Source organism: Gastrolobium bilobum, unplaced genomic scaffold, assembly GCF_033153095.1.
Source record: "Gastrolobium bilobum isolate Gb01-03AN ecotype WA unplaced genomic scaffold, APGP_CSIRO_Gbil_v1 utg59345, whole genome shotgun sequence".
NCBI lineage: Eukaryota > Viridiplantae > Streptophyta > Magnoliopsida > Fabales > Fabaceae > Gastrolobium > Gastrolobium bilobum.
The window spans coordinates 98508-125598 of record NW_026895765.1 but is presented as its reverse complement, the minus strand read 5'-3'; the positions used below and the strand labels follow the sequence as shown (position 1 = coordinate 125598).

General features: G+C 36.0%; 3 protein-coding genes across 3 annotated transcripts; 2 read left to right on the top strand and 1 right to left on the bottom strand.

Moving 5' to 3' along the window:
• Positions 1 to 1212: 1212 nt before the first annotated feature.
• LOC133295716 (peroxidase 21) lies at positions 1213 to 4597 on the top strand. The gene is made up of 5 exons (XM_061494573.1): positions 1213 to 1288; positions 1977 to 2125; positions 2603 to 2794; positions 3168 to 3333; positions 4191 to 4597. The coding sequence occupies exons 1-5, from the start codon at positions 1213 to 1215 to the stop codon at positions 4595 to 4597; spliced, it is 990 nt and encodes a 329-aa protein (XP_061350557.1).
• A 2158-nt stretch (positions 4598 to 6755) lies between these two features.
• LOC133295713 (DNA-binding protein S1FA-like) lies at positions 6756 to 9333 on the top strand. The gene is made up of 2 exons (XM_061494570.1): positions 6756 to 6938; positions 8789 to 9333. The coding sequence occupies exons 1-2, from the start codon at positions 6885 to 6887 to the stop codon at positions 9002 to 9004; spliced, it is 270 nt and encodes an 89-aa protein (XP_061350554.1). The 5' UTR covers positions 6756 to 6884; the 3' UTR covers positions 9005 to 9333.
• Positions 9334 to 25170: 15837 nt separating this feature from the next.
• LOC133295718 (uncharacterized) lies at positions 25171 to 27091 on the bottom strand. Its single transcript, XM_061494574.1, has 3 exons — positions 26762 to 27091; positions 26465 to 26643; positions 25171 to 25355 (listed from the first exon to the last, which is right to left on the bottom strand). The coding sequence occupies exons 1-3, from the start codon at positions 26841 to 26843 to the stop codon at positions 25335 to 25337; spliced, it is 282 nt and encodes a 93-aa protein (XP_061350558.1). The 5' UTR covers positions 26844 to 27091; the 3' UTR covers positions 25171 to 25334.

Here is a 27091-nt window from a genome sequence, read left to right as displayed (position 1 = left end):
ATTTAATTACATCTCTTTTGTTTGTTCGATGTAATCATGGAAGTAACTTTTGTTGGATATTATTTTGAGATCTGATAGTTAAGAGATAGCCTAGGCCATTGATGGCTGGGTAATATGATTTATGTATGTATATTTATTTGATCTTAACGTGTATGAATCCATGGATGGATTCTAGGTTGGACTATTGGGTATATTGTGTTATGCCTGGATTATGTTAAACTATCAATCAGTTTGGAATTATCATGGTGAGAATTATTCCTAATTGTCCAAAATTCAAATGAAATGTCATCCGTTTTATTTTGACCAAAGAAGCGATGAAAATTGTAATACTTAAGAAAAAAGAAAAAGTTAATCACGTTTGCATATTAGATTTAATAGTAATTTAGCAAGAGAGCTTTCACATTTAATTATTGAACATGTTACGCTTAATATCATATATATATATATATATATATATATATATATATATATATATATATAGGATATTCTTACACCGGTGTAAGAGTTAGAAGTCTTACACTCAATCTTGACCATTGATCCACTTGTATCCAATGGCTCACATTACTAAAAAAATTAGAGCCCTCAGATATAAGTGGGACCAACGGATAAGATTGAGAGTGTAACTTACATTGGTATAAAATGATCCTGACCCATATACACACACATATATATATATATATATTAAAACACCGAGTGTACACGAGGTGTTACAAGAATATCATAATACCATTCTTTCATAATGATGATATTCTCGGGCATCTGATATCATATATTTTCCCTAATGTTAGGAGGCTCTACACCTAGTAAACTTTCTTCTGATTTGACCCTTGTTTCCCTTCCTCTTTAATTTTTTTGTTTTATCTTTTAACCCATCAATTTATGTGTTAATTAAACAAGGATTTGTCTTTAAGCAACGGTTAATTTTTAAAATTTTAATTTCCTTCTGTATAAGTGAACCTGATGCTGTAACATGTTCCATCCATAATCCATGATATAAGCACTAGTTGCTTCAGTGCAGGTGTAGCGTCTTAGTGGGGCATGAGCGTGGCTTGAAGGTCAAAGAAAGTTGCGTAGTGGAAAGTGTGCCGGCCTGAGACGACTTCTGTTCTACTCTTCCAAACCTTAGTTAATTGAGTAGTGCACTCAAACCATGCTCTATATAACGCTTCCAAATTCCCTACCCCAACATCACAAATTCACACAGGAATTAATATGGCCCCCATCACCACCAAGCCTCGTTCTAATATCTGTTTCCTCCTTCTATTGCTTCTCTTACACTTCAATTTGGGTACGTTTAGCATCTACTTCATTACTCTCTCTCTCTCTAGTCTATTGTAACCGGTAAAAGACTGTAACGATTTAATTAGATATTATATATATAGATAGGGTAAAATTTTCTCCAACGGAGATAAGTTATATCTGGTGAGTTCAAAACGATGTTATTTTGAGACGAAAATCAATGTGTTTTTGTAATTCTAATATATTGCAGGTTATATTAATCTTTATCATTATAATTTTTTAATCTTATGATTTTAAAACGACATCGTTTTAAGCTCACCGAAAGATAATTTTATCTCCTATGAGTTGAGAAATACTTTTCTCATATAAATATAGATATAATGTAAATATCAGGGAAGAATCCACTTATAATCGAAAGGTATATATACAAGTATACATTTATTAATTATTGATTCTATTTGTAACTAATAGTTCTCAATTTTAATATTTTAGAATTTTTAGATGCAAGTATTCATTATCCGGTGAAAAATATGTATACATAGAATTTTCATGAGTTTAATTGCAAATGATTATTATTGAGTGACTTAATTGTATTTTTTTCAAAACTCAAGTGCGTTCCTTAATCATGGACATTCAATATCGATTGTTACGCATTTTTCAATTATAATTATATATAGATATGGGTTTGAACTTGCATTAATTCTTCTATATAATATAAGTATTATGCATATACAAAGGCAAAAGCCAACTTCAGCTGAACTACTACTCCAAGAGCTGCCCAAAGGCTGAAGAGATCATCAAGCAACAAGTTACCGACCTATATAACGAGCATGGAAACACTGCCGTTTCGTGGGTTAGAAATCTCTTCCATGATTGCATGGTCAAGGTGGGTATATGCATAACTCCACTTATTTATTTATTTATTTTGAAATTTTTCTATTAGTTCACTGATCGCTCGTTAAGCTGGAACAATTCCCTATCACTTGAATACGTACATGCTCTTAACAGGAGAGTTATTGTGTTATAGAAATGCACTCGATATCATGAAATGATTTTAACATAACTCGGCAATAATTTTATGGATTATCTTTATCTTATATTGCATAAGATAAACAAGTTTCTTATACACATAAAGTGGATGTGAGTCCCATATTTATTTTTTATCTCTTCTCTTATACGTGGGTCTCACTTGTAATTTTATTTCTATAATATGAGACAACCATTTTTCTACAACATAAGATAAATATAACCCTAATTTTATATTATATTTCTAAGGTATATATTGTTTCAAAATAAGAAATGTATATTTAGCAAGATAAGTAACTATGGAACAATTAATTTTGATATGTGGATTCCCATGCAGTCATGCGATGCTTCCCTACTGTTAGCGACGGCACGCGGAGGAGTAGTGTCGGAACAGACGTCGGAGAGAAGTTTTGGGATGAGAAACTTCAAGTACGTAAACACCATCAAAGCGGCTGTTGAGAAAGAATGCCCCTTGACAGTGTCATGCGCTGACATTGTTGCTCTTTCAGCTAGAGATGGCATTATCATGGTGGGTCATATACATTGTGTGTTGGAGTGTGTGTGCGTTTATTATATTTATATCCCCAAATATTTTTTTAAGTATACTAACCCTAATTATTTTCGCTTTGAGGCAAATTGGTCTTATAATATTTTCATAAATTTTGACTTTTTGAGTTAGTTATAAGATTAATCCTGACTTAGGACTTAGTCACAATTAAAATTATTAAAAAATGTATTTGATGAGAATCAAACTCAAATTCTTTCTCTACCTACTCAATCTGCCCGTTGGGTCATTTTGACCAACAAAAAGAAAATTAAAAAGAAATAAAGGTCAAAATTTATTAGTGGATCAATAATTTGGAAAATGGTTTAATGTTGGGTATGGATGTTGTTGCGCGCAGTTGGGAGGCCCAAGCATTGAAATGAAGACTGGACGAAGGGATAGCAAAGAAAGCTATGCAACAGTGGTGGAAGACTTCATTCCCAACCACAATGATTCCATATCCTTAGTGCTGTCTCGTTTTCAAGCCATTGGCATTGACGTTGAGGCCACGGTTGCTCTTTTAGGTATAACATTCCCCTAATTGACATAGTCTATTTCATCAATTGAAAACCCTTCAAAAAGTCAAACATAAATATAATAAGTAGTTAAGTACCTTTGATTACTTCAACGAAATTACTATTGTGTGGAAGGATACCTAAACTTTTAGGCAGAAGCCAAGACAATGCTCTAATTTGTTGTAGCTATATATAATCAAATCCCACTAGGCCACCAATATGAAATTTAGTCGTATAATAAATTTATGCTAATAAAATGAATATTCTGCCTTTATTATATTTCTTATGCAGCAAGAGATAATAATTCTTACAACTTATTTATGTAGGTGGGGTCCATTTTCAGAGGGAGAGAAAAAAAAATAGAGTGAAATCTATCTTAAATTTGTGTGTGTAGGAGATAAATTTTTTCTTATGTAACATAAGAATAATAGATCTCTTAATATATTTGTGGTTTTAATATCAATATAGAATATATAACCAATAAAAATGTTTGACCCAGAAAGAAGTTTCATGAACCAATTCTTCCAAAACTAGATAATGGGTGAAGACACATAAAATGAATGATTTTTATATTATATTTCTAATTAGTTCCATCTTACATTTTTTTTTTTTTTTGGGTTTCAAGTATTGACAATGCACATACTCATTTGTCCCATGCAGACTCAATGATAAAAACTCTAATTCTATGTCAAAAATCAAATCTTTCAAAAATTAAATTATTATGTGAGTGCATATTAATAATTTTATATTATTTCTTGTTATCCTTAGCTAAAGAATTAGTGTGCTTTAGAAAGCCTAGGACTAACCTTGTTCTTTAGCAAAACCCATTTCATGGATTAATCCAATTAAGCCATTTGTTGATGCAGGAGCTCATTCAGTGGGAAGAACTCACTGCATGAATATGGTGCACAGGCTATACCCCACAGTTGACAAAACGCTGGACCCTGCATACGCTGAGTACCTTAAAAAACGGTGCCCAACACCTAATCCAGATCCAAAGGCTGTCCAATATGCGAGGAACGACCTGAAAACACCCATGATCATTGACAACAACTACTACAAGAACATCTTACAACACAAGGGCTTGCTCACTGTGGATGAAGAACTGGCCAGTGACCCAAGAACCTCACCTTATGTCCAAAAGATGGCCCAAGACAATGGATATTTCTACCAACAGTTCTCAAGGGCCATTCTCTTGTTATCAGAGAACAATCCTCTCACAAGAGACCAGGGTGAAATTAGAAAAGATTGTCGCTACGTCAATGCCAATTAGATACGCTAGCCTTTTTGTGCATGAATTATGTTTGATTTGGATGGATTATAATGTACAAGTTAACTCAATTAATAGAAAATAAATGGGTGGGTACTCAGTTATATTATTCAGTACAATAAGCAATTGGGTCTAAGACATATTTTACTTACCAGCAAATTCGGGCAGTAGATGATTGGGTCCTTTAAGCATTTAAGCATGTTGACAGCGATACAATTTCTGATCGTGTGTATGGAAAAGTCTTTATTAATAGAGGTAAAGCTCACTTCAATAATTTTTACGCCTACAAAAATTTAGTCATCGACTTTTGGCTAAAAAATACCTTTACGAAACTCAAGAAAAAAAAATACTTATTCAACTTATTAGTGTACCAAAAAAAAAAAGAGAGAGAGATTACATAATTATGTGGGGTTTTATTAATCTCATGTTAAAGAAGATAAAGTATCTCATGTCATAGAGATAAATTTGTGAGCTCTATCACCTGAAAAATAAAAAAGAAAAGAAAAGAAAAATGTGACACAATTATCAAAGAATGTGTAGGAGAAAAAGTTATCACATATAAAATAGAATATAGAATAAGAGTAGTTTTCCCAATTACCTGACATGTGGTAATAACGTAATACGAGAGTTTCGTCTAACAAGTGTATTTAATAGAATTTCACCTTTTTTGTATTCTAATCTTAGGAGAAGGAGATTGAATACGTTGAATAAAAGGATTTCTTTGTGTATTAATTTGTTTGAGGCCAACGATTAAACACTGCGTTACCTGCTTATGAAGATAATTTTATTTTTTTATGACTCGGATTCTACTTGCAGGAACAATTGGATAAGTTTGACTTGGCCTGTCCAAATTCACTCAATTGAACAGTCTAAATTAGACAAATTCTAATCTGAAAATTTCTTCGAATTAGGCCAGCTTTCCACAAAATTAAAGTTTGAATCAATTAATGACTTGACCAATCTGAACAGGGAATTGAAAGTTTTGTGCTTTTTCTTGTCCTTTTTTTTTTGTTTATTTAATTTAATATGGTAACTTAACAAAAAATAAATAAATTGACATCTAAGACTGAAAATATTATCATTCGAAAGATATATATATATATATATATATATATATATATATATATATATATATATATATTTGTTAAATCACAATTATTCTATTCGAGATATAAAAGAAGGAGATAAAAAAATGAGACGATAAATTTAAATCCAATAAACTAGCTTGATTAAAAAGTACGTGCTTTGTATTAATTTATTTGTTCTTAAAATTGAAGATGATAATGCAAGTTATTTTTTAAAATTTAAAAGTTTTATCAAATATATACTAATAATGTCCTTTTTAATTAAATTGGAAAAAGAACTATTTTAATTAATAAGACACATAAAGAAATATTAGTTATTAATTATTAAGAACCAAAAACACTTCCTTTATTTTTCATTTTCCCTTATTGTAGTTAAAAGTTTAATTTAATTAGTTTAATAAAAAACTCAAAGTAAATTATAATCAAAATTTATCAAAACTAAGCATTCATTTAATACTAAATGGACTAGAATAAAAAAAAAAAAATCTTCATCTAAAAGAAGGAATTGCAATAATTTTCTGAAGAGTTTTATTATATCATCCTAAAATATTCATTTAATAATCTTCCTAATACTCATTAAAAATATATAGGATATTATATATGTCTACTATTTTTCATGCTTAACTTACCTACTTCTCTATCAGAATCTTAATAGAAGAATGAGTTGAGATTTTAATCTTACAATATTGAAAATAGATAAAGGAGTATACATGAAAAAGTTATTTGAAAAACATAAAAACTATTTAATATTTGGAGAATGATTCACTTGCCACCAAAAAAGTTTATAACTTTTACAACTAATTTAATCACGTTGATTGTCATCAATTTAAGGGCTATAATTTATTGGGAATTAATAAATGTAACATAATAAATGTTATTAATTTTCAATAAATTATAATCGTTAGATTGACGGAAATTAACGGTGATTAAATTAATTATAAATAAGAGTTGTAAACTTCTGTGAATCCGTTCCCTTGTTACATTTCATAATTAAGATGAATCTTAAGAAGAATAGAAAGTCGTAACTTTTTTTTTCCATTAAAAAAAAAAAGGAGTGTATAAATGTGTGTGATATTCTGGGAGGTTCTAGAGTACCCATCTGTGTTTGGTTCAAAACAGAATAAACACCACCTAACCTCCGATTTTGGCCGAGCTAGACCCAGCCACAGCTCCGCCGTAGATTTGTTTCATTCCGCCGCTAATCAATGGCCGATGACTTTGAATTCGCCGATAAAGTCCCTCCTTCATTCGATCGCGTGGTACGTTCCTTCAATTTCATCTTCCATTCTTATTTAGATCTTCCATCAAACACTCAAAGTCAAAACCCCTTTCCTTCTTCTTCTTCTTTTTTTAAAAAGAAAATGAATGATGAATTAAAACGGATCTTAAATTGAAGCTCAGATCAGATCCTTGGATTTTATTCATTTTTTTTTTTTTTAAATTCTTGTAATTGCAAATGTTGTGCTTACAGTTATTGATATTCTGAAAAAAAAATTAATTAATTTTTAAATTTGTAGGCATTTTGTTTGTTCTCAAATTTAACGATTGAGTCATGACTATCTGCTTGAATTTGATGTGTGGTGTTAAACATTTGTATTTGTTCAATGCATCTTTATTTTAGTTTATGCCAATCCATGTTTTAGATGCTAACATGAATTTAGAGCAGAAAAGGGCATTGCTGCTGTGTTCAAAAAACGCATGCAGTTTAAATAATATGGAAATGGCTCTGGTGATTTGAACACTCATCGAAGCTCTTTTTTTAACATTTTCTTTTCTCTCAGCTCTCAATGAAATGGGACATACATTTTAAAGAGTTACCTTTTCTGGGATGCATAAAATTCTATACTGAATTAAGAAATTTCAGTTTAATATATTAACATTCAATGTTTCGAGTTCAACTAATAGGATTTGATTAAGACCACTTTGTGTTTTAAAATTGGGGAATGACGTTCTGAACAAGCTTCTAGTATTCTTAGTGTTTCGAAATTTGACTTGTTCTGTTTGTATGACTTAGTTTTGAGCCTTCTAACTAGTAATTATAATTTCCTTCAATTTCAGTTTACCATTTAAAGTAGTTGGAAGTTTATCTTTTCTGATAAAATCTGTTTAAGTCAGCTTGCAATTATATAAACATACTTTGGGTATCAAAGTAGCCTTTTCAAATATTCGAATTTCATAAACCTTTATCACCAATCTCAAGCAAGTGCAATCATAAAGTAGTTTTGTGGACTTTAAAAAATAAAAATGAAGTTCTGCTGAAGGAAAAAATAAATTCATGGCTTCGGTCCTTGGTCATTGGTCATAAACTTCTGCCCATTTGCGGGAGACTTGGTAATTGGTCATAAAGTTGTTAGCTTTCTCATTCATTATGCTTCGTTTTCCATTGCTGCATTTGAAAGCCCAGGCACAGACATCATGACCCACTGTGAACCTCAACCAGTCTTGTTCTCCTTCTTCCACTCCAACAACAACAACAACATCAATAACCCAATTTATCGTTTTGGGTATTGTGTTCTTCGATTGACATGGGCTGTGGAGGCTCCAAGGTGGAGGACCTTCCTCTGGTGACACTATGCAGAGAGCGAAAGGAGTTACTCAAAGCCGCATCTGAACAACTCTACGCTCTCGCCGCATCCCATGTCGCTTGCTTCCACTCCCTCAGGGACATCGGCGATGCCCTTACTAAATTTGCCGACCAAGACCTCTTTTTCTCCTGTTCTTCCTCTCCAGTTCTCACATTGCCCTCCGATACCCAAACCCAAGAAGAAGAAGAACCCTTCCTCTTCTTCCATTTCCATTTACCACGTTAAAAAATTGTTTTTCAATTATTTTTTTTGGGGGGGGGGGCACCAACGCTAGGCCGGGGCTCTGCCCCTGGTCATTCCTCGCTTGCAATAAATCAAGGATCGCCTTTAGGAAAAAAAGCTATAATTTGCATGTCATCATATATGCTTGAAAGGCTTTTGACAATTGTTAGTTGTGGTGAATTGCAATTCTATTTACTTTTTAAAATAAATCCCTGTATATTGATTATTACTTTTGCAATTTCTTTTTCTTGAGTGCTCTTTCATGTGGCCTTATGGAAGTGTCTCGTTTTCTTTACACTTAGGGCAATGTGATTAAGGATTCTGCTTCAAAAGGGTTCAACCCAGGATTAATTGTTCTCCTGGTTATTGTTGGGTTGCTGTTGGTATTCCTCGTTGGAAATTATGTACTCTACACATATGCACAGAAGACCCTCCCTCCTAGAAAAAAGAAGCCAATCTCAAAGAAGAAGATGAAAAAGGATAGACTGAAGCAAGGCATCTCTGCACCTGGAGAGTAGAAACTTTTTACTCTCTCTATATTATGTGGTGTTAAATTATAATGTTAGGAAAATATTTCTCAGTTCTTTGGTCTCTGGAGTTTTGTTAAATTTAATCTTTCTATCTAATATGCTACTAATTAAAATCTTTGCCGCATAAATTAGTACTTTAGCAATTACTTGGGACAAAGTATTTCACGGTTAACTCACTTTGCATGCCCACTGTCTATTCTCCTTGGTTACTGTTAATTCCAACGTGGTAAATACTAAATAGAATTCATGAAGTGGCATACATCCGAATTGACGGAAGGGGTATTATTATTGCTGTTATTTGCTACGAAGGAGATTCAAAACTTGTTGCAAAATAATGATAGATTAGAGTAATAGCAAAGTTGTATTTGATTTGTTCGTATTTTTGTTCAGCATTACTTTGGGCATTTGGAAAAAAATTCCAGCGTTGTTGTTATATGACATGTTCTGTTTTCCTATAAAAAAATTGTGCGCTTCCTGTCCTTTTGAATTTGAACATCTATTCTAAATTGAAAATGAGGCTAATTTTGGATTAAATATGATTTTAGTCTTTAGTGCTTTTAGGTTTTACTTGTTACTTTTTTTTAAAAAAATAAGAACAATTATTATCATTGCATAGGCCTCACACTTGATTTATTTAAATAAATAAACTTTTTAAAATCTTCTCGCGACTTGTTCATCGACATCAAACATAGCATAAGAACAGACTATTTTTAACTTATAATTCTAGATCTGAAATCATATATCGACTGATACCACATGCATGATAAAAACAGCTATCTTACTTTGGTTCTACGCTAATGGATACATGTGGAGCTTGAACCAAACTTTCGGAGCCAAAATACATGGTTAACACAAATGTTATGTAGGCTGTTTCATTATTTGGGATCCTCTCCATGTGTATTTACACGTTTGTATGTCTTCAAATTATTTTTCGATGGGGGCATTCTCCTCCTGGGCTGCTCCCATAGAACTACTTAAAAAAAAAATTAATCAAATTTGCGGACATCTCATGATAAATTCTTTAATTTTATTTTATTTTTGAAAACCCACAACACTGGTTTGAATTTTTTTTTTCTTTTTACCTTTAAGTTTCGCGAACTCACCAAGAAACTTTATATAATCTTTTTATTGAAATAAGTGTTGCTGACACCCCTTCCCCCGCAGTATTCATTTGTGTTTGATCTGAGTGGACTGAGAATGTTTATCGTATAGGTGATGGATCCATGTGCTCAGAGATATTCATAAGAGTGAGATATCGTACGAGCATATAACCAATGTAGCAATCACTCCGCACAAAGAACAAGCGTATAGCCAAGATGTGGATGTGGATGTGTGTGCACATTGATGGAAATAGAATAAATGAGTCAAAAGTGAGTACCTGAGGTCTTTAGTCTCTACTTATAGAGTTTACCTTGTTGGGTTTGAGCTTTAGATACCTTTCAGGTTGTTAGCCATTTAGCATCACTATTGGGATAGGAATCTCATTTCTTGATCCTCTGGTAGTTTGGATATTATTAGGATAAGTCTCAATCTTCTGTTGGATAGGTTATTGAGATATGGATTTAGTCCATGACAATTTGAATCAACAAGTATTGAACCCGCTCCCTCCACCGATAAATACCTCTATAGCTCTCTCATTCCCTCACACTATCGATCTCTCATTGCCCTCCCAGCCCGGCAGTTCGAAAGCTCGGATTGCCGGGATTAAATGGTCTGCTAAATATCTGGGAGTAACTGAACTGTGCAGAGTGATCGGGGCTCACTCGCGATCGAGTTGGTACACGTTGATCGTGGTTAGCTTTGTTTTTGCTTGAAACGTTTAAAGGACTTCTATGAGGTCGTCTTCATATGTTGCCCTTGGTTTTCAATGTTCGGACCGAGATGAGGGATTCGAATTTGGCTTTTAAGTGGTTATAGTGGTGAGGTTGGGCTTATTTCGATGTTGGCCCCTGTCATGCGATCACCTCAACGTGACTTTCTGCCTTCTACCCATTTCTTTGGCAATTACACAAGTCCACGTGTTAGCTACTGATTAGAGGTTCGTGTGTCGAGGCTTGTAAACCACCCTCGCGTTTCGTAGGGAATGATAACGAGCATTAATATGATAAGTTGGTGGAATTACTTTCATACCCCTAGTTTTTCAGCTTCGCGCCTAGGGGTTTTCACATATTCATATCTTTACGTTTAAGTTCATTTCAAGTCTTAGTCGTTTCATTCGGTTCTTCATGGGTTTCCTCTGTGTTTCTCATTCTAGTTGAAGTTCCTCTAGAAATTCTTGCACCCTCGTCATCATCTTTTCCAACAAACAGGTATCTTTCAAACACTCTTTTCCTTTGTGCGTTGTCGATTTGATCTACTTCTGGCTTTCTGAGTGTCATTCAAATCGAGTGAGAGTGTTCTTGAGTGTCGTTCAAATCGAGTGAGAATGTTACTAGGATTATTCTCTTTTGAGAACCCTTTCTATTTCCTTTCTGGACTAAAATCCTGGGGAATTTCTTTGTAATTGTTGGTTTGGGGAAGGTGAGTGGTTCTCTAAGTTGAGATGAGAACTTCTGGACAAAATCCTTGTTCAGCCCGTGGTCGAGATGGAAACAATCAGGATTTCAAAGAAAATGAGTTGGTCCATAAACTGCCTAAGGCAATTCGTTTCTGGTTTTAGGGAGAAGATTATATAGAGGAGGAGAAACTCTAGTTACTCCTCCGCAGTGGCCGGTGTGGGGGAGGTAGAAAAAGGCCTCCCTCTTCCCAATGAGGGCGAGGTTGCACCGCATCCACCGTTCAAGGCAAAATGCAAGGTTTAAGACCTCGGACATGTGGGCACCCAAGTCGGGAATTCATTTCTTTCTCTCATATCCCGGCCAATACACTTTCAATTGAGTTCCTTAATCCGGTTAAGAAAGTAAAACCAAGTTCTTCAGCGAGTCTGATCCTGAGCTCTTATCTGACTAGGGACCCATCTTGCCCAATTGACATCTCAGATGAGTCTTATTCTTTGTTCGATTTTAAACTAAATGTGTTAAAGGTTGGCTTGGCTCCAAGGGACTCGGGCGCATCTAATTGTCGTGCTGACTTCGAGCTTTCTTGTTTCAGGTTACCTATGGCGCAACCATTTGATAAAGATCAGGAAAATGACTATACTTGGATTTTACAAGAGGTTCTGAATATGCGGTTTCGTATGCCGGCCGAAGAGATTGTCGAGCTTCCAATAGGAGACACTGCGAGAGTGGATCTTATCTCGGTTGTTGCAGACGTGTCGGTGTGCGTAGGTTGGGCTAAAAACGAGCCCTATTTTTTCTTCTTTTATAAAGACTTAGTTACTAAGGTGGGAATTCGACTTCCACTTTCCAAATTTCAAATGGCCTTACTACACCGTCTTCGAGTTGTCCTCACTCAACTTCATCCTAACTCTTGGGCTTTTGTTCGGGACTTTGAGCAAGTGTGCACGTATTTGTATATTCCTTGTACTGTCCCCCTCGTCCTACATCTATTTAAAGTGTACACTTCTCGCACGGGGTCCGAGCCTAAAGAGAGGAAAGACTGGGTTACCCTTTGTGGCGTGCCTGATCGCGGTATATTTGGAGTGTTTACTCAATCCTTCAAGCATTTTAAGGACCAGTTTTTTAAGGTCGAGTTTCATCTCGGCTGCCAGTCGTGGTTTGTGAGTGGGGTGCATCAAGATGGGAGACTAAAGGTTAAGTTTCCTTTTTATTGGACCCATCGTCATTATCTTAAGGAACCCAAGAATTATTCGACGCTTGAGTCGTAACTTACCGACTCTGAGCTGCTAGGTGCCAGCGTCTTGATGGCGCACGTCAAAGAGTATGCCATCTTCGACTTAAGTCGGATGGTGAATAAGTTTAGAGCCGATCTCCATAAAGAATTTGGTATGTTATCCCGACTTTACCGGGTCTGTTAGGTCTTTAATTTAATTTCTGATAATTTGTTGTTCTTGCAGCCTACATGACGAGTTTTGACTACTGTAAGTTCATCAAGAAGAGCTCAACCAAAGGAAAGTCAGTTAATACCGACTTTGACGATGAGGTTCAAAAGAAAAGAATACTTGATATCACAGCCGGTACTTCAATTGTCGGGGTTGTCATTGCTCCTCAAATTATTCCACCTTCCCCTCCCCTCCAGTGCTCACTTTGGAGACGTCGTGTTCTTAAAGCTTGGGGAGTTATGAAAGACTGGAGTTTCATATTGTCCTTATGTCGTATAACGCCTCACATATTTGAAATGTATTTTAATAATTAAATTGAGGATTAGATAGTGTATTTAGTGAAAATCCTGAGTTTTAGGTTAAAATATACACGAAGTGTAAAATGGTAATTTGACAAATACATAATCCTGATCTGTGAAATGGTAAAATTAGATCTTATTTGATGAAAATAATACTGGAAATGGATTCAAAACGAAATTTGAGTGGACAGATACGTTTCGAGAAATTTGATGAATAGTGATTTTTACTAGATAAAATATTGTGGTATAATTCTATCGGGTAATTCAAAAATGAGATTATGGATCTAGGATTGGATATATGTTGAAAGAGATATCTAGAATTAAGAAAAATGATTATTGAAATTATTTGGTGATTTTTAGGGAAACGTACTGATAATGCACAACTAGGGATAAAATTGTGATTCCACCAAATTATTGGAAAATTTTAGATTCATCTGTTAAAGTAATTTAATGGACTTTAGTGAATATTGAATTGCGGATTAATTGGATGATTCATGAATTAATTGATGATTAGTGGGTTAAATGAGTGAGTTAAGTGGTATTTCGTCTTATATGTGCCTAGGTGGCAATCAAAGTCACTTAAACACTCTTCCCTTTGCATTTTCCCTCTCCTGGCAGCAGCTCACACAACCCTCCTTCTTCCTTAGCAGAACAATGACTCATTGGTGAACCATTTGAAAGGTTGAATTTCTATTTTGGTTTAGAGACATCTTTAGAGAAAACTTTGAACACCAAAGTTGTTCATAATCATCTTGTGAGTAACTTTCATCTTTTGCGCGTCCCTTGAAGATAAGTGTGTGAAAAGATCATTGTCTCTCTTTAGCTGGTGGTTTTGAGCTTGGTGAGGCCATCAATAGAGGTTTGTGTAACGCTCAATTTTAGAAGAAGAGAAAAGGAGGTAGAAAGAGAAAGAAATCGGAGAGATAGAAGATAATAAACTCTTTCATACCTAATTTCATTCCCCACTTAACTTTGTATGACCTCATAAGTTGGGCCTTACAATGTAATTACATGCTTACTGGATAATAAAAGACATTTATTATACTATGGTCTTTTACTTGGTCTTGTAGTCTTGCAAGTACTTGGGTTGCTTACGGGCCCTTTTCTCATGTAGCCTTGTCATCTTAAATGGGTTTGTTACATCCCCCTTTGGTTCAAAAATATCCTCATCCTCGAGGAGAGAGTTTTGAAAAGACCCATGCAGACGATTGGAGTGAATGGGTAGTCCAATCAAAGGGGTAGCATGTGATGACGGTCCAATCAGCAAAGGGGAGGTGGGCGCTAGCTGTACCTCACGCTCAGACGAAGCGCGTCTAGGTTCGCGCGTGAAGGTGGTTGGCAGATGGTTCTTAATTGTGGCAGGCTTTCCAAGTAGAGTAGTTGGCACCATCAGTGCTTTGGTGAGATGTGGAACGTTGGCTTCACTTGTATCTTTCTCTGAGTTCCTCTGAGTTCTCTCAAATGACAAACGAATGGGTGAGTTGAGTGAAGAATCCACCGTAACCGGAGTTTGTGAGCACCTCTGCAACCCATTTTTTTCTTCCTCTTCTTCATCTTCTTATAAGGTCCCCTGTACGACATCGTCCTTCGCCTGACCCAAAATCGAATCTTTATCCTCCCATGTGCTATCCTCTGGAGGCAAACCACTCCATTGAACTAGCACCTGTGTGATCTTCTTTCCCTTGCGCCAAACAACGCGCCGTCCAACGATAGCGGTTGGAGTATGGGCCAGATAGTTGTCCGGGGAAGTGAGTGGCAGATCATGGATCTGATAGTTACGGTCGGACCGGAATGGACGTAAGAGGGAGACATGGAATACAGGGTGTATTCGAGCCAAATGTGGCAACTTTAAGCGGTATGCAACAGGACCAATACGTTCTACAATCTCATAGGGACCATAGAATCGCAGAGCCAACTTTTGTGAGGAGCCGCGATGCAACGAGATCTGCCGATAAGGTTGTAAGCGGAGGAGGACCTGTTCCCCGACGGTAAAACTCTTATCTTTTCTTTTTTTTATCCGCTTGGTTTTTCATCTGGATCTGAGCTCTGAGCAAGTTGTCTTTTACCTTTGCGAGTATGGAGGTTCTGGATGAAAGGACATCGTCCACGGCTTCATTTAGGGATGAACCCAGTGTGTAAGCTAACAGATTCGGAGGAGGCCCACCGAACGTCACCTGGTATGGAGTGAACCCAGTAGAGCTGTTGAAGGAAGTGTTGTGATGGTACTCTGCCCAAGGCAAATACCGCGACCAAGTGGACGGTTGATCGAAGGTAAAAGCCCTCAAAAATTGTTCTATGCACCTACTCAGACGCTCAGTTTGACCATCCGACTGAGGGTGATATGCTGAACTAAAACGAAGTGATGTCCCTTGCAGGTGGAAGAGTGAGGTCCAAAAATTGCTAAAAAACAAAGGGTCACGATCGGAGATGATGGATTGAGGGAGACCATGCAATTTTCCTACAGAGTCCCAAAAGATTTGTGCAATCTTTGCAGCTGTGTACCGTGAAGGGAGCGCCACAAAATGAGCCCCTTTGGAAAATCGATCCACGACTACGAAAATAGATGTGTATCCCTGTGACGGAGGCAAGTGAGTAATGAAGTCCATACTCAAATCTGTCCAAATTTCTTCAGGGGGTTTGATTGGGGTTAGTAATCCAAATGGGGAATGATTTGGGGTTTAATCTTTTGACAAATCTCACAGTTAGCAACAAATTCACGTACTGTTTTCCGCATCCCTTTCCAGGTGAAATTAAGGGCAATTCGCTGCAGAGTACCAAAAAACCCAGAGTGACCCCCTTGCACTGAAGTGTGGAGATCGTGTAACAAGTGCAGGATAATGGTAGAAGCGGCTGGAAGGAAGATGCGGTTGCGAAACATCAACAAGCCATCCTTGCATTTCCACTGTGGCCATTTAGCTGGTGTTGTAGTGAGGTCTTGCAAAACTGTAGCACAGAAGTTGTCAGTGTGTAACTCCTGTAATAGTAGGGACTTGTAATCACTAATAGGGCCACTAAGAACTATCAAATGGGGTTTCATAGTGTCGGAAACCCCTTCTGGAAGCCTGGATAAGGCGTCCGCCACTATGTTGGCTTTTCCGGACTTGTATGTGATGGTGTAGTCGAAACCCAACAATTTAGAGAGGAAATTATGTTGTTCCGGAGTCTGGACAACCTGATTCATGATGTTGTGCAGACTCTTATGATTTGTCCGAATGGTGAATGGTACCCCCAAGAGGTATTGTCGCCATTTAGCCACTGCGGCTGTAATCGCGAACATCTCGCGAATGTATGTGGACTTGGAGCGCATAGTAGGTGCCAATTTCCTACTGTAGAATGCAATATGATGATTGTTCTGAATTAAAACTGCCCCCACTCCAATGCCCGAAGCGTCTGTTTCTACCACAAACGGTTCTTTGAAATTTGGAAGTGCCAGAATAGGAGCTGTTGTTAGTGAAGCTTTGAGTTGACAAAAAGCGTCTGCTGCTGTGGGGGACCAAACAAACCCTTCCTTGGTTAAAAGATCGGTTAAAGGAGCAGCAATAGAAGCATAATGACGTATGAAACGTCGATAGTAACCAGAAAGGCCTAAAAAGGCTCGAACTTGGGTAGCGGACACGGGTACAGGCCAGTTGAGGACAACCTGTATCTTGCTGGGATCCGGTTGCACCCCTTCGCCCGAAATGGTGTGGCCCAGGAATTGAAGTGAGGGTTGGGCAAATAAACACTTGGAGAACTTAGCAAAGAAACAGTGATTGTGCAATGTGCGCAAGACCTGTTGTAAATGGTTAAGGTGTTCCTGGAGACATGAGTTGTACACCAAAATGTCATCAAAAAATATCACCACAAAACGACGTAAGAAGGCAGCAAAGACCTGATTCATGGTAGCTTGAAAGGTTGAGGGTGCATTCGTCAACCCGAATGGCATCACCAAAAATTCGTAGTGACCTTGGTGTGTGCGGAATGCTGTTTTGTGAATATCCGCTTGGTGCATTTTAATCTGGTGATAACCAGATCGGAGATCCAATTTGGAAAAAATAGTAGCACCATATAGCTCATCCATCAACTCATCAATCGTGGGGATGGGAAATTTGTCTTGCACTGTAACAGCGTTTAAAGCACGGTAATCAACGCAAAAACGCCACGTGCCATCCTTTTTCTTTATGAGCAACACGGGAGAGCTAAAAGCCGAAGTGCTTGGCTGGATCACCCCGTGCTGTAGCATCTCCGAAACTAATTTCTCCATTTCATTTTTCTGGAAATGGGGATATCTGTACGGACGGACCTGGACAGGCTTTGTATTCGGATGTAATGGGATACGGTGATTAGTGGGGCGGTCAGGTGGTAAGCCAGTGGGAACTGCAAATACTGTAGAAAACTGATCCAGCAATGTTTGGATCTCATGGGACAAGGATATAGTACTGGTAATGTCTGACGACAGTGATGGGGAAAATAGGGATGAAACCCGTTCTGCAGCCAAACACATAAAAGAGGATTCCAAGGAATTCTGAGTGATTAATTTATGCAGTTGGGATGTAGTAATTAAACTAGCTGTAACGCGCTGATCCCCATGTAAAACCACATTGGTATCATGATGGGTGAAACCCATAGTCATCTTCGTATAATCTGTCAAAATTGGGCCCAAGGTAGCCAACCATTGGACCCCAAGCACAGTGTCCGCTCCTTGTAACTCAATGACAAACAAATCCATCTTGAATAAGTGACCTTGAATGTCCACTGGAACAGCTTGGCAAAGAGCTGCACATGTGAGAGAATCACCATTTCCTACCTGTACTCTAAAGGGAGCGATAGCTAAAAGTGTCAAATGCAAATGGTTAGCTATACGAGGAGTAATGAAATTGTGAGTGCTCCCACCATCAATGAGGATCTGAACCGATTGTCCCAGTATGGTCCCAGTTAAGCGGAATAACTTAGATGAGTAGGTGCCAAACAAAGCATTAAAGCTTATTTCAGGCATTTCCTCCGTAGACTCAATAGGAGAATCTGAGGCAAGAGGTTGTTCACTGGTATCCGGTGGTTCCTCCTCCTCGTCCCCTTCCAAATACAACAAGGATGCCCTAGCCTTACAACGATGACCATAGGTGAACTTATCATCACAATTAAAACAAAGGCCTTTGTCGCGCTTCGCCTGCATCTCAGCCTGTGATAAGCGCCGAATGGGGATGGCATGGAATGGTTTGTTATGAGGGGGTTGGTAATGGTTAAAGGAGGTGGAGGTTTGGTGGATGGTTGAATTTGGTATTGTGGGACGTTGTTGGATGCAGGGGTGGGTTTGTTAAACCAAGGGCAGTTAGGTTTTTCATCATTCTGTTGATCCTCAAAAACTCTTGCAAGGGATAAAGCATCATGCCAATCCCCTGGACGTTGAGTGAGAACTGAACGTCGAATGCGAGGTTTTAGACCGGAAATGAATAAACCACGCTTCAAGGTGGCTGACAGTCCAGGTACTTTACTGGCAGCAGCCTCAAAATTGGATTGATAATCCACAACGGATCCAGATTGCTGTAATTTAGCAAGTGCACCAATTGGTTCCTCAAATTCAGATGGGCCAAATCGTCTATGAATGGCAGTAACAAACTCTGACCAGGTTGGTAACAAACCTTCTTCACTAAGGCCCCTAAACCAACAAGCGGCGGGGTCGTCCAAGTGAAATGAAACAATTAGCAAACGATCGTCATCACAAATATTATAATATTGGCAGTACTTGTCAACAGCAAATAACCAAGATGTGGGATCACCCGCAGAGAAGCGAGGGAAAAGTAACTTAATAGCATGAGGCTTACTCAGATCTGTATTAGATTTAGTAGAATTGGACGTAGAACCTGGTCCTGAACCCAGAATTCCAGCACGGGGATTGTTATCGATTAACCTTTGGAGAGCCTGCTGTATTTGTGCCTGTGACTCCTGAAGTTGAGTATTTGATTCCTGAAGACCCAAAAATCGTTGTTCCCGTACCAGTTCAGCGGAACGAAATTGTTGCTCCAACAAATCTAGGCGATGAGATTGTTGGTCCAGAATGTCGAGACGATGTGTGACTTCTCTTAGACGAGTGTTATCAGCCATGAGCAAGGAGGAAGAATAGGCAACGAGAGCACCAAAATGTAACGCTCAATTTTAGAAGAAGAGAAAAGGAGGTAGAAAGAGAAAGAAATCGGAGAGATAGAAGATAGTAAACTCTTTCATACCTAATTTCATTCCCCACTTAACTTTGTATGACCTCATAAGTTGGGCCTTACAATGTAATTACATGCTTACCGGATAATAAAAGACATTTATTATACTATGGTCTTTTACTTGGTCTCGTAGTCTTGCAAGTACTTGGGTTGCTTACGGGCTCTTTTCTCATGTAGCCTTGTCATCTTAAATGGGTTTGTTACAGTTTGGCTTGCTTAAAAACTTGTATGTGACTCCCTTGGATCCTAGAGCTTATTGGTGGTAAGAATTTTAACTTTCCTTGAGTTTTCTTTTGGATCAAATTTTGAGAGGTGTTCATTCAAGTGTGCATGTGAGGGGCTATTTTGAGACATTTAATTATGGTATGGCTTTGTAAAATTGTGCTTGAAATGACGATTCAATGGTAAAAATGCAATAAAAGTTTAAGGCATTGGTTTTAGACAAAAATTGATGATTTTGTGAAGAATTTGATCATGTAATGTGATGTTTAATGAGGATTTTAACATAGGTTTGGATGGATTAATGGTTGATAATGTTGGATGTTGATTTTAATGGAGGAAATACATTGAGAAGTTGTTTGAGTTATTTTTGAAATATGGTCATGTGTCAATTCTGCCTAGGAGTTTAAAAAATTAATTTATGGAGTTGTAGTCCTCCGATTAGGAAAAACTATATATCAATTTGAAGCCCAAGATGTTTACTTTCAACCATAATAATTTCAAGTCATTTGGCTAATTTTTCGATTTTATAGGAATTTATTACGAAAGACTATTTTTCTAAAATTTGAGGCAATCAATTTCAGAAATTGATGACCATGTTGGTTGGTTGTGGATTAAATGGAGGGAATGACCCATTGATCTGTATACCTCGACCTTAATAATGAAAAATGAAGTGGAATTTGCTATTAATTATGATGATGGGTATTGGTGGTGGGTTATAATGTTGTTGAATGTTGATGAAGCCATAAGGAGGTTGATTGTAATTAAGACACAAATGTTGATGTTTTTGGAGCTTATGGCCAAGGGTATGAATGTGATTTTGGGAGATGGTTTATTGTTGTTTTGCTTGTGTTGTCAAGCTTGGTATTGATCATGTGTATATATGATCATATAGGTTAAAACTCTTGGACTCTTCAATAGTAGCTTGAGCTTTTGTATTACTTTTGGAGAGCTTGCAAGGAGGAGTTTTACATTGAGGTAAACCCTTTGTCCTGGGTTTAATCCTCGTGTGTGCTCCACCATGCCCATTGGGGTAGTGGTTGGAATTTATGGATCGTAACGGTATGTGCTATAATATGATCATGCATTTTGACATGTTATTTGGTATATATTTTGATATACTTGTATCTCTGGCTAGTAGATAAATTTGAGGGAACTTCTACTAGATAAGCCTCCGTAGGAGTTTCAGATGGTATGATGCCATAGAGTGGTGTTCGTTTTGAGAGCGGAACTAGGAATGTCTCGGTAGTTATACGATGGGTGCCTTGAATTATATCCCGGGAATATATTCTTGGATGTGGACCCAGTTCTAATTGATTGATGTATGATCTATTATATGTGTATTATTAATGTTTTACATTTGAGTGAGCCATTGGGTGGAGTAATCCTCTAGAACCATTAGTTTACTGAGATTGTCAAATTTCACCCCGCGTTATGGGGATTACTTTTCAAGTACCACTAATGTGGTTGAAGAGGCTTTGGGAAAGAGGCTCACCTAGGATTTCATTGGTGGACATGGAGATTGCCTTGCATTTTGGGATTTAGAAGTCTTTTGATTAATTGTCTATTATGTATTCTTGACTTTGTACATGAACATTGGTCTTGCATGTGAGGTATTGCCATGCTTAGGGTTGTTCATGCTTTTATATCTAAGTCATGTAGTCATCATTTTGGAAAGCCGGAATGCGGATTTGGATTTGTACTTTGTTTAAATTTTGGAGACTTTGGTCCCCATTTTGGGTTTGTAAAGACATTGTCGGGTTTCTGGTTTTTACATTTGTTAATTGTGCTAATTGTGTTTAACTTTTTGATTTGCAATAGGATTCGATTCCTATATCGATCATTGTGTATTCATTCTTTTTTGTTGCTTCCAGCTTAGATTGCTGAAATCATGATAGGAACAGTGACCATAATGCCACTGTTTAAGAAAAAATATACCCAACTGTCACGCAAAAAGTAAAATTTCCCAAAGTCCCACTCATACAAGTTTGCTTTATCTGGTAGCGAACTTAGTTTGCAGATGTGGCACTTTTCTAGCGGTAGTTTGTTACTGCCAGTAACGAACTAGGTGATTCAAATATCAACCTACTATGAGCAAAAAGAACACGTGGCAATATCATACAAGTTCACTAGACATGCTAGCGAACTACATTACATTATCTCAGATGTACTATTCTTGTACGAAATTTGATATTGGCATTATGAATAAGTCCTTTTTTGCTTGCACAGAAGATATTGAGTGCACTGTTGTGAACAACAAGATTTTACAAAAAAATTTAAATTTTACTTCTTCTCCCGCTGCCCAAATCTTAATTTTGGAAAAAGCTCATTTAAAAAGTTGCTTTTAAAATAAATATATGTGTGTATTTTTCTTTAAAATTTCAATAGATTAAAATTAATGTGCACTTTCAAATAAAATCAATACGCACTTTTAAATTAATATATTCTTACTTTGCATATTTTAGATACAAGTTAATTTTAGAGGAGTCTTTTCCTTCTACTTTTTCCTTGCAGACAACTAATTTTAAATCTACTTCTTAAGCTTATGGTAAACAAGCAAAAATCCTAATGTGCATTTTACATGACGTTCATGTTGTTCTTTCTTCGAATTTAATTTATTTTCATTAAATAAATAATTTAATTTTTGATATAGTGTTAGTGTGAAAAACTTTTACACCATCTTTATAATTATGTTAGACTAGGAATAGTACAAGAATAGTACACAGTAGACAGCGCACACAATAGAAGTTAGACTAGGAATAATACTTTACTTGCGCAGCACAGTGCACACAACTAACACTACAATGTAGTTCGCTAGCTTGTCCAGCGAACTTGTATAAGACTGCCACATGTCCTTTTACTCAGAGCCGACTGATATTTTAATCACCTAGTTCGCTACCTGATGTAGCGAACTTATACGCGTGACACTTTTTACTATTCGCGTGGCAGTTGGGTATATTTTCTTGTAAACAATGACATTATGGTCACTGTTCCATCATTATAAAGGTTTGTCTTTTGACCGAGACCCACAGTTCCCCCTTTTATGGGATTTGACTTTATTGACTTTTTGGTCATGCCGTATTATTATATTTGGCTTTTTGCCCGCGATAATTATTTTATTCCAACAATGTGGTATGTGGATCTGATTTTCATGTGCTGAGGTCCTCCACTGTCTTTAAATATAAGTATAAATGATAAATTAATGATAAATTCATTCTTCACTGATAAGGATAAAGATTTTACATAAGGAGTTGCGTCACAGTGAAGGATTTATAGTTATATCCCACTTATATGCCTAAGAAAATTAAAAGACAAGGATTGGGCTTTCAATGTATTTACAGGCCCGTCTTATTTGCTAAGAAAGTAAATCCTGATTACTAGATCACTGCCAGCCTGAAGCTAACCGATGACAAACTGTTGATGTGGCTGAGGTTGAGTGTTGCTTGTTGTACCACGAGTGTTAGTCATCGCAGAATGGGAATTGAAATTTAACATTTTCCACAACGCCAATTTCGATCTGAGTGGACCGTGAATGTTCACTGTATAGGTTATGGATCTATACGCTCAAAGATATTTATAAGAGTGAGATATCGTACGGGCATATAGCCAATGTACTAATCACTGCGCACTAAGAACAAGCGTATAGTCAAGATGTGGATGTGTGAGCACAGTGATGACAGTAAAATAAATGAGTCAAAAGTGAGTACCTGGGGTCTTTAGCCTGTACTTATAAAGTTTACCTTGTTCGGTTTGGGCTTTAGATACCTTTCAAGTTGTTAGCCATTTAGCATCAATGTTTAGATAGAAATCTCATTCCTTGATATATTATTAGGATAAGTCTCAATCTTCTGTTGGATGGGTTGTTGGGATAACAATTTGAATCAACAATTATTGAACCCACTCCTTCCACCGATAAATACCTCTATAGCTCTCTCATTCCCTCACACTACCGATCTCCCTTACCTTTTTATTTCAAATATTCTCATACTCTTCTCAATTCTCTTCTATATAATGACTCACGTTTTTGCAATTATATATAATTATAATGGCAGAATATATGAAAATGATGCAGGATAAGTATTTGAGGGTCAAACCAAAGAGTATGATATAATGCAGGACCGTACGTTTAAAGTAAAAGTTTGCTGAGTTATTGAAGCTCAGAGATAATCTGTTGACCTATTGGTTTTGAAAATTACAAAAATTTGTTGTGTTCAAAATTATTGACGATCATGATAATGTTGACATGATAATCAATGTGTTTCAACAACAATATACAATGATAATGATATAATGTTAATATTATATATATATAATGATAATTATAGAAATAAAAAATAATAATGATTTTGACTGCGATAATCCTTAAAAATATTATAACTTTGTAAACCTATTTTTTAATTAAAAATACTTATTTCATTGTAAAAGCCCAAACAAACAAGTTCTTAAAATAAATAAATTGTAAAAATAATTTAAAAAATAGATTTTGGTTATATATATATAGTTCGAAAAGAATAAATGATTGCAAATTTGAAGTGAAACTTAATTATGCCATTGATTCAATACAGATAAAAAGATTTAAATTTATTAATTAACTGTAAGGTTGGTAAACATCTTTTTCTTTGATAGCCGACCAACCAATGGATATGCTGGATCCGGAGGTTTGATAGAAATGAGAGTGTTTTCTTTTTCTTTCTTTTTCTTTTTTCCTACTGAAACCAATGAGAAAATTGAATAGGTTTGTCTAATTTGCATTTCGAATCTTCAATTCCAATAAACTAAATTAGACAAAAAAGGAACTAGCATGAACTTTCTTGAAATAGAGAAACAAAAGCATGCAGCACAGTTGATAAGAAAACGAGTATTTTAATAATTCCATTACTTTTATTTTATTTTTTATTTTTCTTATGATTGCTTTCAATATCATTTTCTTGCTTGCATTTCGAATTGATATATACTCTAACCTTCACTGACTTTGCATCTTTGTCATGATTATTTTCTCTTGTTCCTAGTTGGCATCGAACATGGCTACGTGGCTGTCCCACCTCCATTTTCATCTTTATTGCTGACATCAAGCAGTTGCCGACACCATCTTGGATCCTAATGGAAGATGGTGTGTTATATATGCTTTCGTTCGCAACACTACTGTCCTCTTGTGCATTTGAATGTTGCTTCTTTTATTTGGATTTCATTTATGTAATTTTAAATGCACAGTTTTTAGGAAGCATTAATATTGAGATGATAAGTCACTGGTTCCCCATTCATGCACATATGGTTGCATGTTTCTGTCACTGACCACTGTCACTGACCATTAATTATTCATCCATGTAGGGAATCACGAAAATTATTATCGAGGTTCAATACAACTCCTCCACACACACACACGTGTGTGTACATATTTGATTGGTTAAAGCAGTTTATTTCATTGTTAAATCATTATTGAACCGGATAATATTCAAACTAAACATATAATTAGTTCATGGTCTAATTAATTTAATCAACAAGTCTAATATAATTTTCAAAGCATTAATATACACAATTTTTCTATAATCAATATATATGAGCAAACCGAGGTACAATATCCCAACTTTCCAATCATTACATTCTCTATTAATTAAAGTATTTTAAAATGAGAGTACGAAATCATTGTTCCTTTAATTTGTAAAGATTCATCATCCATGGACTTTCTTAACCTGCAGCAGAGAAGACCAACAATAAGATCATAATAAAGGAGAGGGAAAAACAGAAAAGAAAATTTGGTAGAATTATTTGAGTAATTACTTGAAAACCCAATTCAATATGGTATTGTTGTTGTTAGCACTTTTGTTATGGACAGGAGTGTAATTAGGCTAAGTTAAGTTACGTTTTGACTTAAAAATGTTAGGTTTGTATAAAAAAATATTAGATCTGGTCTGTCCTGACCTATTAGCATGTGTGGACCTTAAATTACAGGTCTGGTTTGACCTATATTTAAAAAATAAAAGTTTTTGCCTAGGTCTGTTAACCTGTTTAAGCCTATTAAACGTTTAACAATGAAAAGAATAACTAAAATAATATTATTTTATTATTCAAAGTTATTAAAACTATTATTTTATTTTAAATAAATAATATGATATAGGCCGTTTGTAAGCTTATAGATCCGACATGTACAAAAAAGTCTATGGTCTATTTTCTAAACAATTTTCTTTTAAAAATTAGATCTTTTCTATTTTACTATTTGTAATAGCTCAAGTCTGATTTAATATAGATTTAGGTCGTAGGCTCTGTAGCACGACCTAACTTATTTATACCTACTCATGGAGATGGGATAAGCGTATGGGACTTTTTCCAAAGACAATTTGTAGCCACTCCTTAGATATCAATTACTCTCATATAAATAATAAATTTATAAACACCGAGCTTGTACGCCAATTATATGATCCAGTAATAACCACATCTCTGGCTACTAATTACCCAAAAATAAATTGGATATCACATTTTCTATTCCTTAGTCCCTTAAACAACAAAATAAGAAAAATATGAGTTGATTTAGTTATTAAAAATCATACAAATTGATCTAAATAAAATAAACTTGTTAAAAATTTGACTATTTTAGTAAAGTGAATTTATCTGTAGATTAAAAATTTGGAAGATCAAATTATATAATTAAAAACTTTCGAATAAAAACAGAAGAAGAAAAAGAAGAAGAGTAAATATTTATAGACCAAAATGAATATTTATTCTAAAATTACGTGTAATTATCAATACTCAACAGTAAAGAGAGAAATTCAGTGATTTTCAATTAGGAGAATAAAAGACTTACCTTATTTTCTGATTGAGCACTACTCGTTGAGGCCAAAGCATTGGGTGCTGTGACTGAACTTTTTTGAGGTGTTGAATGAAGCTTACCACGGGAATGATGAGGAGGAGGAACCGCAGAGTGAGTCTCAGGACCTCTATAATCAATCTCATATATCTCTGAATGCAATGCTTCCGATTCCCCTGCAACAATCACAATTAAATATCATCAGCAGCAAACACCTTTCCCATGACTTCTTAATTATTATCATATAGAGAGAGAGAGATAGCGTGTGTCTTTGTGTTTGTAAAAGATGCAAACCTCTTGAGTAAAAAGGGAAAGCGAGGATGAGAAAGAGGAAGAAGCTGGCGGTGAAGGTAGACCTAAGCTCCATATACGGCATGCTCAAATTTCTTGAGGTATTACAAGTAAGAAGAATAGGTTAAAGCTTAATGGTCATTTATAAGGAGGAAAAAACCGAAAAAGAAGGGGAAAGGTTTTAGTGAATTATTAGAAAATGTAGGGACTGTGTGGGTTCGCGAAAGACCACACAGCTAAGGTTCAGTGAGCCAACTTTTGGTCTCTGATCTGTTTATCTTTATTTCTTTAGCATTAATTTATGGCAATATAATCGTCGCCATCCACACAGCA

Coding starts and splice junctions, on each gene's coding strand:
- LOC133295716 (XM_061494573.1), top strand. CDS start 1,213: ATGGCCCCCATCACCACCAAGCCTCGTTCTAATATCTGTTTCCTCCTT. Junction 1,289..1,976: donor TCTCTTACACTTCAATTTGG/GTACGTTTAGCA, acceptor GCATATACAAAG/GCAAAAGCCAACTTCAGCTG. Junction 3,334..4,190: donor GGCCACGGTTGCTCTTTTAG/GTATAACATTCC, acceptor TTGTTGATGCAG/GAGCTCATTCAGTGGGAAGA.
- LOC133295713 (XM_061494570.1), top strand. CDS start 6,885: ATGGCCGATGACTTTGAATTCGCCGATAAAGTCCCTCCTTCATTCGAT. Junction 6,939..8,788: donor CTCCTTCATTCGATCGCGTG/GTACGTTCCTTC, acceptor CTTTACACTTAG/GGCAATGTGATTAAGGATTC.
- LOC133295718 (XM_061494574.1), bottom strand. CDS start 26,843: ATGCCGTATATGGAGCTTAGGTCTACCTTCACCGCCAGCTTCTTCCTC. Junction 26,644..26,761: donor TTTCCCTTTTTACTCAAGAG/GTTTGCATCTTT, acceptor TGATTGTTGCAG/GGGAATCGGAAGCATTGCAT. Junction 25,356..26,464: donor GTGCTCAATCAGAAAATAAG/GTAAGTCTTTTA, acceptor TCTCTGCTGCAG/GTTAAGAAAGTCCATGGATG.